This window comes from Zonotrichia leucophrys, chromosome 1A (assembly GCF_028769735.1).
Source record: "Zonotrichia leucophrys gambelii isolate GWCS_2022_RI chromosome 1A, RI_Zleu_2.0, whole genome shotgun sequence".
In the NCBI taxonomy this organism is placed as follows: Eukaryota; Metazoa; Chordata; class Aves; order Passeriformes; family Passerellidae; genus Zonotrichia; species Zonotrichia leucophrys.
This window is the reverse complement of record NC_088170.1, coordinates 33,412,341-33,424,594: the sequence shown is the minus strand read 5'-3', so window position 1 is coordinate 33,424,594 and position 12,254 is coordinate 33,412,341. Positions and strand designations below refer to the sequence as shown.

At 38.7% G+C, this 12,254-nt stretch overlaps 1 protein-coding gene across 5 annotated transcripts in view; it reads right to left on the bottom strand.

The window, feature by feature from the left end:
• The window catches only part of VEZT (vezatin, adherens junctions transmembrane protein), a 59,634-nt gene that overhangs the window by 15,679 nt on the left and 31,701 nt on the right, over positions 1-12,254 (bottom strand). For all 5 annotated transcript variants that reach the window (XM_064702087.1, XM_064702084.1, XM_064702086.1 and 2 more), the window contains exons 7-10: positions 9,096-9,243; positions 5,987-6,318; positions 5,173-5,366; positions 963-1,063 (exon numbers count right to left, since the gene is read on the bottom strand). In XM_064702087.1, the coding sequence (XP_064558157.1) occupies positions 963-1,063; positions 5,173-5,366; positions 5,987-6,318; positions 9,096-9,243 (775 nt within the window). The remainder of the gene's footprint in view (positions 1-962; positions 1,064-5,172; positions 5,367-5,986; positions 6,319-9,095; positions 9,244-12,254) is intronic.

Here is a 12,254-nt window from a genome sequence, read left to right as displayed (position 1 = left end):
GATTTTGGAGCAAGTCCACTCATTAACAAGATTTACCTTCATACACAAATAGGAACAAGTGATATACCTTGAAAATGGGAGACCATTTCTCTGTAATTACAGGTGGAAATAAGCAATGCTGATGTGGGTTTATTTTTTTTTTTTTAATTTACACTGTAACCAGTTCTTGGTAGTCATGCATCTTGCTAATTTAACTTACATAAATCCTTATTAAGAGGATATAGAGAATAGCAAACTTCTCTTCCAATTTTAAATATACTGGATTACGGGCATAAAAAAACAGAGCAGCATTTATATTATAACAAATTTTCAATAAAGCAATTAGTCCCAGCTTTTTGATATGGAAAAACAGCTGGAGAGAACACATGTGGGGGAAAAGCAAGGGAGGGGCAGAGCAGAACATGGGTGTTCACTGTGCTTTCAGAATGGATCTGCCACTCAGTTCTGAGATGGAGGAGGCCCACCTGTCTTTAAGACAGCCCAACCATCACCCAGGAGGTCCTCTAACAACACAAAATTGTTCAGTGTTACAGTAAAAAGATATCCAAAAATGCAGAGACTAAACAAACTGAAGGCAGGATGATTTGTGCTTGAGTTGTCACTTTTTCAGCTGTGTCTTTTAATCCAGCAAAAGTAGGACTATTTCATATACTGCCTTTTAGCAATTCTCACTTTTTATTACTTTGACTTGAGTTGCTGCTCTCCTTTGGTCATTCATTTCTAATGATATATATGAGAAATGAATACTAGTGCTCTTTTTTCCAGGATGGGGAATACCTCCCCATGGAACAGCAAAAGGAATGTACACATTTTTTTGACAAGTCCAATTTTGAAGTGGTACTGGCCACTTACTTGTCTTTCTCAGCAAGACAACAAGGTCACTGCACAAGCAACTGAAAAAAAGAATGGATATAGCAAATAATCCCCAATTATTATTTTAAATGATCCTTTTTTTTTTTTACCTGCTCTTCAGGGATTGGATCTTTGTTTTCTATGTATATGGCAGGCTGTGTTAAAGGTACTGTAGTATGCTGTAGGTTGTCACAGGAAACTTCAATTTTGCCTTTAGGGGAAAAAAGAAAAGGGATTTAAAAGAAATAAAATTGAGTATTGAATGATGTTTCTGACTCACTCAGGCAGGGTCCAGGTATTTTCATAAGCAGGAATTGCATACATGAAAAAAAACGGTGACAAGGTTGATTAGGTTACACTGAAACTGTTAAACAGCACTTAAGTAACTTGGCTGTTTTTATAGAAGCTGGGTCCAATGGAACTTGTGCTGAAACACTTCAACTAACAAATCTCAGAAATTTTATAGACTTTGAAAACCTGCAGATGGAAAGCAAAATCAGTAAAACCAGAGAAGAGATTTTGTTCGGAAGTTTTAAAAAAATTCTAGATAAAACAGCTTCAAATGATTGGAAAATGTTGGAAGAAATAATTAAAGAAAGTTTACAGGAAGGTATTTGCGAGGTAGCAAGAAGACAAATAACAGCCAGTGCGAATTTGTTGAAAACAGAAGATGTTAATTTTGCACTGCAGTAAAAAGGTCTTGCATATAGAAAGAACCGAAGACATCCTGCATTTTGTTTTCAGTAAGATTTTTGACATGGTGTCATGACACCTTTATAAGGAAAATGCAAAGGCCAGGAAAAGTTGCTATTAGGTGCATAGAACAGCCGCTTGGATCATCACAGCATGATTACCATTTTCAGACTGGAATACATTGAGTGAGGTTTTGTCTCAAGTCCAATACTCTCCAATATTGCCAATGGGTGAAGGAGAGGTGTTGCATCTCATTAAATCTGCTGACTTGGGGATAATCTGCAAGAACACTGAAGGGCACCACTAGAATAAAAAATAATATTGGAAAATCACTGACACAACCCAGGTAGAAATGGATTTCAGACCCAGAAGTTTGGTGACAATGGCTGCAGATTTTTGTGCTTTAGAATAGCCAAGTGCATAAATGTATCACAAGTGACTGGGGAGCACCACTGAGGAAGAGGTGAGGAGCCTCACCATCAACTCTACCCCACTGCAAGCAAAAAGCCAAACTACAAACCAGTACATACAAAGCAACAGCACTGACTGTTAAGACACATGAAGTAACATTTCTACTCTGGCACTGCTGTGGATGGAACATACTGCCCAGTCTGGGGCCCCTTCATTCAGTAACACAGTGGGGCAGCCAGAGGGAATATAGAGGAAAACACTGGACATTATAAAGAGGACTAAATAAAGTATAGTCACCAGGGAAGAGCTGAAGCATAGGGAGTCATGTAGAGAAGACAGAAAGAAGCATAATAATCATCTTTCAGAATGTAAGAGCCATCAAGAGGAAATGGATTTCCATTGTGGGTGGATCAGAAGTACTGCTTTTAAATTGCAGCAAGAGGTACTTCTATTCAGTAATAACATTCTACTGGTAATGGAATTAAGTGCTGGAATAGATGCCTGGAAATACTGTAAAATGTCTCTAAAGAGAGTTTTTTAGGAAGAGGTAAACAACATTTACTCACAAATACTGATTTACCCTTGAGAAGTGAAATGGGTTAAATGGCCCTGCCAAGCCCCACCTAACCCTATTTTCCATTTCTAATCTCTACACTGAACACTTAGGGATGGTGAGATTGCAGCAGAGTACCACAGCCTTGGTCTTATAAATATCTAAAAAAGTTGTGTCCATTTGCAAAGATGGTTTAAAAGAACAAGGATGGAATTTAAACAGTTTGAGGGCCAGTGTTTCAAAGATCAGTAATACAATGCTGTAACCAGCTATAAAGACTACTCCATTCTGTAATATTAGCAGTAGATTACTACATGCTTACATGGTTGAAGCTTTAAGTGATACATTTTATCAGTGATGAAAAAATGCAAAAGAATAAGCTGAAAGTTCTAGGAAATGAGCAAAGATGTATTTGTAGATGAATGATAGATAGGTCCATTGTTGCCCAAGGAATTTAAATAGAGGTGATCTCCCTTAAATGTGCTAAAGCCCCACTTGTTCTGAGGTTCTGCTCTGTACCTGACAGTATCAGTGAGTAAGTAAAGGCACTGATTCTAGAAATACACCAAATCATGTAAAGGAGGAAGCCAAACTGCATTCCCTGAAGGAACTATATGCTAAAATACAAGATACATGCTGGTGTCAGCACCAATGACAGGCTGACTGGAGGGTGTGAGTGTCCAATCTATTACTCTGAAAGGCTTTGCTTTGGCTCTTCAATGTACCTGTAAGAGAACAGCTCTGACATACAATGATTCAGGGCAAGAAGCATGTACTGCTTGTTCAAGGGGACTCATCTCTTTATACAGATGCTCTACTGGCTGAACTAGTTAGTTGGACTAAACATCTATGGCAGCAGAAGTGCTCAGCATCCACTTAGACAAAAGGCTCTAAGCCCATGGGGTTCTTGAAACAGCTCTTGTCAAAAGATTGATTTAGTTTTGGATAGTAATGCATAAATGTAAAAGCTGTGCTGAGCTGTTATATTTATTCAACAGGAAGGTATCGTCTCCCAAAGAGTTTTCAGAAAGTATTGGGAAAAAAATAAGAAGTAATTTACATAACATGACTGACAGACCAGCTGTTAAAATTTGTAGGAAGACAGCAAAAGAATTGAACTTGATTTCATGTACAGCTTGACAAGGTCAATCACAGAAACTGGATGGCTTAGAAATATATCAGGAAAGTCAAATGTTGTCAGATAAAAATAGTTTTCAATGACCAAAATAAATTAAAGTAGCTCCTGTGAATTAGTTCAGTAAACTTGTTGCAAAATAGAAGTTCAATCCCAGCACGTTTCCAGGAAAGCAGTGGGCAAAAGTGAAGGATTATTTTATTTTTTATTTCCCATGCAACCCCTTCTAGATCACACACGAGGTTATTTTTGTACTGAACTTTAAAAGAAGCAAGGTATAATAAAAAGGCCTGCTGAGAAATTTATACACAAAGTAAAAATAAAACTAAAGTAACTAAAAATACTATTGTGTGTAGTCTAGAAAGAGCTTTTAAGCAAAGGGGAAAAAAGATCAGTAGAACTGCAGGTTGTGGAGGTGTCAACAAAACACAATAGGCCAGCACATGCAAATATATCAGGCTACATCTAACATCCTCACAGGCTGTTTTACACAGCACTGAAGGGGAAGCTGTAAGACTGCACTATCAGGCAAAGTGCAGGAGTTTGTTTATACCATGTCTGGACCAGCACAGAGCCTCCAAGAAGCCTCCCAGTGCTCCAAGTTCTGATGTAAGCATGAACAAGCTTGGCCTGCCTGCTTCTAGGCCCACAGCAATATTTATCCATCTACTGGATATTCCATCCATGCATCATTAAGTGCATAGTGCACTTCAGATTTGGATTTCTGTAGGCAACTTGCTGATACCCCAAGTTCCCCCCTCCAATTTTCCTAGTGCAGTCTCCATTACCAGCATTTTTCAGATGCTGGGCTGTGCCTTCCTAGCACAGTAAAAATGCTCCTGGAAAAAAGAAAGATTAGAAATTACAGGTTCAATTCCATGTTAGGAGAGCCTAAATTCACTTCAGTTATTTAAGCTGGTTATGCTTCACAAGAACAGCATGGGCAGTACAGATCCTTAAAGAGAGGGACAAGAAACAAAACACTGGGAATATGCTGCTCACTAAGACTTTTAAAAACACCAAAGGTTAGCTCACTGTCTTTGAGAGAGGAAGTAAATGGGTTTTATATGCTCAACATGTCCTCTATGATTTGAAATGTTCCAGGAAATGCGATTGTCAAAAAAGTTTCATGACAATGTCATTATCATTTCAATTAATGGCATCATTTTAATGCAGCAAATAAATTAAGATCTTGAGGGCAATTCATTAAAATCCTACCCCTTCATAGGTGATTTCACCCATCAAAGACAAAAAGCAATTATCAGTCTACACCTGAAAATGTAACCATCTGAACCCAGAGGTGTAACAGACTGAGTTAGCATGGTTGTATTTTTTGCTGAAACAAAAGCTTCAAGGCCATCACAATGAAAAAGTCTGATAAAAGGACACAGTTTTTCAAAGTGTATGGTTTTAAGACCTTCTTCAGCTAAAATTCTGATACACAGGCTGAACGTTGTCACTGATTCATCTCACCATTTCATCTCTGAAGTGTATCCCATTAGCTGCTAAATTAATCTCTCACATTTACCTTTTTTGTTTGGGTTTCTTCCACTCATTTTTTCCACCTGAGAAATGGCTTCTTCCCAGCAGCTGTTGCTTGCCTGGATATGAGGCTGCAGAAATTTTAGTTTTTGTTCCAGAACCTGACGGGCTTCTGTTGTCAACTCAGGTGTCTCCTTAGTGCTAACAAGCTTTTCAAGCTCATCCTCAAGAATTATTACCCTAAGTAATGAGGAGATAAACAGCAGTAAGCAATAATAAATATTTAACTCCACCATTCTTTCCATTATTTAATGTAATATACTGTTATTTCCTTTAAGTTTTAAGAACTCAACTCAGTCAATTACTCAAAGATGTCCCAAAATTTTAAAATTAAAATATTTTTTTCTTCATCAAGATACATTGCTTATGTATAAGATTAACAATGCAATACCTGCAATTATTATAGTAATTCTGACATCTAAGGTTAAAGGAGTAGGACAGTCTCAACTGTTTCACCAAGGCAGTGACAAATCTTTAAGGATATTTACTAGTTAGGTACTATGAGCTGAATGTTCTTATAAAGCATTTGATATGTGGAAAAATCAATGGAAGATTATTATGGTTTTTAAGGGAGTCACAAAAGCAAGGCAAAATCTTAGCACACTGCTTATCTTCAAGTTTTCAGATACTCAGAGAATACCCAGGAAAAATATCAGATTCCATAGTAAACCTTTGAGCCCATACTGTGTGAAGATATGGCTATGACCGCAAAGACTTTTTTGCTTTTAATTGGGGACACAAGCTGACAACCCAAAGAACTTCAAGTCCAAATCCTTGTGTTAATTCAGGTGCAAACTCACTCATTGAGCAGGGCCTTGAGGTGCAGCTGCAGGCTGCGCACGGCCGTCTGCAGGCTGTTGAGCTCCCTGCACTGCTGCTTGCCCCTGGCCGCCCACTGCAGGCCGGCCTGGTGCTGCGTTTCGAAGTAGCGGTAGAACTCGTAGCTCCTGCGCAGCTCGGCCAGGCAGGCGGCGTGCGTGCCGGGCAGGCCCTGCGCCACGTCGCGCAGGATGCGGTGAGGCAGCCGCTCCGGGCACGCCGACGGCGCGGGGCACGCGTGGGCCGGGGACAGCAGCAGCGCCAGCCTCCTGAAAAACTCGGAACTCTGCCCTACCCACAGCTGAAAGAGGACCTGCAAAACAGGGGAGGGTTAGCTCCGTGCACCTGTGGGCATTTACTTCCAAAGTAAACGTACGGATACACCATGGGAAAACATTCCTTGGCCGGCAACGGCAACTTTGAAAAACTGCAAAAATCCGCTGACTGTTTTTGAAGGGTATTCCAGAGCGTGTGAGGTTCAGATCTTGTGAACCTTAGGTGACTGTTAATTCCTTGATGAAGGATATTAAATGCAATTATGCTCATAAAGTTGTCAGAGTCCAAAACCTCATATTCCTGTCGGCCAGTTTCATTATTTGCTGAAATCTCCACATACCCTACGGCTCGTAAAGAGCTGCCAAAATTCCAGTGGCAGCAAAGACTTTTTTTCCCTTTATAAGGCCAAGCTGTCATTTCTACAATCCAGTAACTACTGCATTGCCCCACACCCAACCTTGAAACATGAGGCTAATTGCTCTGTACTTCAACAAAAAAATATTCTCCATCTGAAGAAAGTTGAGCTGCTAACTTATTTCTTTTTTCAGCCAAAGTAAGAAATTCCATCAATACTACTAAGGGAGGAAAGTCTTTTAAGAAATGGATTGATTCGCAATGTTATATATGATACTAAAGAGGACAGTCCATCTAGGAGCAAGGCAGTCCAAAATTTCAATTTCTTGAGAACTTCCACTTCCATTGAAATGAAAAGAACTGTTTTCTTAGTTTAGAGAAGTTTGCTCAGTAGACCATGACAGAACAGCAGCACCTTTTATGTCTAAAATGAAAAGGAAAGGTTATGATACTTCTCTCTGCAATAATGGCCCTTATTAAAAGGGATCAGCTGTAGGTGATTATGAGGTGTAGACTGAAACTTGTTCGCAAGCATTCCAGACCAAGGAAGGTAAAACACTTACTCAACACATCAAAAATATTTGGATGCAAACTGAGAAAGTATCCAAAAGAAAAAAGAATCTCAATTTACAAAAGATGCTAATGAGAAAAAAGAATACGTGAATGACATGAAATTAATTTGAGGTACACATGCAAGACTGATTTGGCTGGGTGCAAAAATTCAAAGCAAACAAATGGGCAGCAATCACTCAAGTGTCCCTGGACATGTGGTGCCCTGGATAAAATAATCCAAAGCTCATGCTGTAATAAGCACAAAAGCAGACCAATCCCTTCCACCAGACATAAATCACAGGCAGTAAAAAAATAGCATACAGAAATAGTGGACTTCAGGAACTGATAATAATAATCAAAAACCTACCTGAAAAAAGGCACAACGACAAGAGAAAAGGAAATTCCAGATGTATTTATGGTTGCAAGCAGCTTGCTCTGTTAGTAACTACTGATGATCTTTGCTGACACAAAATATCCACCTGGCTCTCCTCAGCTTAAACTGGGATGTTTTTCTTAAGTGAAAAATTTTCACTCTTTAAATTGCTTTACTTCAAGGACAAGGTAGCCAAAAGACACATGCTACATTTGTCATATGGCTTAGCATGACCTGCACTTTATTATAAAGGCAAATTCTCTCAAAGTGAAAAAACAAACCCAAAGAGGGCTGCACATACATCCAAGGCTCACCACACAAATATGCCCCAAGGTTATCAAAGTATGTTATACCTCCTGTTATACAGGAATCTGCTTAGGACTGACTTTTGTTAATTTAGCTTGGTTCAGCTATACCACACCCAGCCTACATTGCTGGCTTTTATGAGTTACCATAAATTGAGATTTTCTAGTTGTTGTGATCTTAACTGTAACCAGAAAGCATCCTAACCAGTTTAACTATAACAGAGTTCAGTTAAATTACTGCAAGTAAAACAAAGGCTTAGCTTACAAGCTTGGGCACCTCTTACTGACTTCTTGTGATTAAAAAGAAGTGGGTAAATTAGTAGGCTTACATGGTTGCAATTAGAACTTCAGCTAATGAAGTGCAAGAAAAAAATCCCAAAAGCTGGTATTTATTGTAGCTCTTAGCTTAAAGCTAATTAGACAAAGCCTCAAAGCTTAGTAATCACTATTACTGGTAGCATTTACTGTCAGAACAAAAGAAGTCAAGGTCTATAAATTAAGAGAAAAAAATGTAACAAAAGCCAACCCCAGAGAAACACAGAAGTCACATAATAATGGAATTTTCCATTAAAAAGACAATGCTAAAGGGGAACTGCCCTGGCAGAGGGTCATTAGAGTATAGAAGGCTTGCATTCAAATTAGATCTTCCTTCCAATTGACTCATGCAAATAAAAAAACCTAACATCTCAAAACAAATAGATAAAAGGCCATTATATGGCTGTCACTCTGTTCAGTTAAAAGTTTTTCAAAGATCAAAGAACCACACTGGCTCATGGCAGCAGGAGTCCAAGCTTATGATTTCTGCTACTCAGTGTGACTAAATGCAGCTACTCCCTTTGGCATTTACAACTAATTTGTGATTTTTGATGTCTCTTTTTTTATTCACATCAAGAGATTAGATAAAAAAAGAATTGAGTACAAATCCAGAAATTATTTTATTCAGCTGGGATCAGGTTAAATCAGAGAGCAAAAAATCACGTTTAAGGGGATTGATCAAGCTGATTATAGAACAACTGACTTGAACTTCCATCACTTGCAGAAAAATATCCTATTGTTGTATTGAGTAAGTTCTCTTTCTCTACACATGATAAGAGCCTGACTGATTACACCTTACCCTCCATTCAGTGTGTTGCTACAGGCTAGGATGTACAAGCCACAGGACTTCATGACAACAGAAAGATGTTCACCAGGAGCTGCATGGATGCATGAAGCCCTCCTAGGAGAGCTTACCTTGAGTGCAGGCAAGCTGAAGCCATCAGTCAGATTGTGTGCCTCCTCTTCAGAGACCTGCTCTTCACTCAGTCCCAGGCCCAGCTCCTTAAAGGGGACCACACAGATGTAGCTGGTCACGTTGTCACTCTCCGAGTTCAGAGGGTAAGTTTAGCTGGAGTTAAGGTGGTAAACAAAGCCACTTTTCCATTAAATACACACAAAAGGAAAGAAATACTTATAAAGGTTTCTCCTCCAGGCAATTTTTATGAAATCACGTACTTTCATACCAAATCTACCTGAACCCTGTTCTGCAATCCTTATTTGAAGCACAATTTTTAAAGGCTTTTAGAAGGATGAGAGATAAGACACTGACAAAACACCTATGTCAAAATACAAACACATAAAAAGAAACAAAGTAGATGAATAAAAAATCCCTGCATCCCTTTTAAATGAGTGAAACAGCTTAATTTTAAATATTGAGTTTCCAAGAAATAGTTCATGTCAATCTTAAACCAGAAATTAACAGAGGAAAGAGAACAACTGTGCAATTTTAAGTTTTAAAGGTAGCCTGTGTTACAGACTAATCTCAGGATGTGAATTCGCTGAGAGGTCTGTGTGTGGATGGACTGCTCAGAGAGGCCTTTACAGTAAAAGGTCTCGGACATTTCAGAAAGCTGTGTGAAGAACAGGAGCTCCCTGACTGTGTCACAGCATTAACTTTATTGATTACATCACTGTAAAGACATTATGATCTTGGCAGGATGAGTGGCAAAGTGGTATCTATCAACACCATTCAGCACATTTAAAATCTCAGTAGGAAAATGTACATTTCTTGTCCTCAAAAATGCTTAAAAAGTAGGGAGCAAGGCAAATATAACTGATACCAGAAAACAGAAAAAATAATTCATAGACTAGGCAGCTTTTATTATTTTTTAAAAGTTATTTATTATTAGAATAGTACAAATTTTAGGATGGCCTCAGGCTGGGGAGGACCAGTTCAAGATTTTTTGCATGTCTTCTGATAGTTACCCAGTCACAAAATAGTAAAATTCGTTTTAAAACAGAAATGTAAACTTATGCCATAAGTACAAAATCACATCTGTACCACAGAAATATATATCTATTTGTAAAGCATTAATTAAAATATGGTCTTCATTTAATATATTTGTTTTTCATTTATAGTTTGATCTAGAAACTGAATGCTCTCATCTCTTGCACATAAAGCCAATTAGAAGCACTTGTCTCTTGTCCATCTAATGTGTTTTCAGGGGGAAGCTATGAGTTCTATCTGCTTTCACACCCAAATTTTCCATGTGCTAAATTCTCATAGGATTGGACTTGCAAAACTGATTTGCTCAAGAGACTTTTACCAGTTAAGCAGAAGAACATTGCAGGAAAAAGTAGTATTCTGTGTCCCAGGAAACAGTAAAGCAAAGTATCCAGGATCTAAAAAGCCTACATTTCTCTCTCCTTTATTCCTAATGTCTGGAAAGGAAGAAGCTTATTAAATGTTCAAACAAAACTCTGCAAATTAATTAGGATCAGAACATTACTGCTGTCACCAGCAGCTGCCTCACATATATGGTGTCTATTCTGAATTAACCTGACAGCATGCCCAGCAGAGGGAGCACACAGGATGAGGATGGTAACTCCACCAGAAATTGAAAAGTCAGGTCAAAACCCTTCAGGATCACTAATCTTAGAAACTACTTGTACTCCTTGTTAGCCTTTTCCTGCAACATGGCATTTCCAGTAGTATGAACACCACAAAAAGCAGTTTGGACACACATGGATTCCTAAGTCATGCTAAAAATAAATTCAAGGCAACATCTCAAATGTGAGGTTTGACCAAGGAGCCACTTACCCATGCTGTGTCTCAGCCAGGGATTCCCAGTGGCCTCCTGCACCTCCTGCCTTGCCTTCCTCTATTGCAGCCCTTCCACTCCCATTTCTATCTAACAGATGAAAGCAGAAAACTCATGCCATGCCCCCATTAACTTCCTAAGGATCAAACATTTGGAGAGTTTAAACACATACACACCATTATATACAGGAACACACTTCCTTTGTGCACTTTGATCTCGTCGTATTTTTAGCCCTACTGACTCCTAGTCAGTAGTTAAAGCCAAAATACTAAAGCCTAACTATCTTAGTTAATTTTTTCTTTGTCTCTGTGAAAATATTTCATTCATCTGTTTAACTTACATGCTTTATTAGCTGGAAAGAAGAGAAGGCAATGCTACTTAACAATGAACTGTCAAATCCAGAATAAAATACCTGTAAAGTGAATGTTTAACCTCTTATGAGGTTAGAAACTCTTATTTACCTATAGAAAAGCAAGAATGCTAATGTATCCCTGTAAGTAACACTTTAACATTCATACTTCAGTCTTCAAAAGCACATTCCCATCTGAAGACCTAATAGGAGGGACTCACAGGATCCCTAGGAAATCCAAGCTGCTCTTCTACAAATTCTCACCTGCTAACCAGGGGTGAGTGAAGCATGTGATGAACTGGCTGGTCAAGGAAGAAACACTGCACTGAAAAATGCCCAAGTGTCCCTACTCAGATATTTCAGTGTGGCAATTTAAGCGTTTATAAGCTCAAGAGGGTACTACTTTTTGTTTAGCTTACTTGTTTTCTTGCATGAACTTGCCCTCTCCCTAGTTAAAGGTATGGGTTTTTCTAACAGTTCATGATGCAATAACTAAACCTTTACAGAGCAGAAACACGTTTTTACTAGATTTACTACAGGAAATTTGCAAATGTCCCTGTGCCCAGTGCATCTCAAAGGCACAGAATGCATTTTATATGCGTTCCATTCTAATAGGGTTAGATATCACTCAGTTTAAAATACCACTATCCAATGTTTGGTTTTATCACTAATAAAAAAATAACACTATTTATGCCTTGACAGCAAAGAACATCACCTCACACCAAAATCCAAGCTTTTTAAGTTTACGTGGTCCAATGGCCATGTCCTACCTACGAAAATTATTCAAATCAGACCATTCTACACAGCAGAGGATGGGATTATTAACATCAGCCAGTAACATAAGCTACAAGATTTCCTCCATCCAGCTTGTATACAGCTACACCAGATTCCCATGATGCAGAACCCACAAGGCTCTTAAGAATAAAAGTGTTCAGCAGCTAGCATGCCAAGGGAGCACTGCCT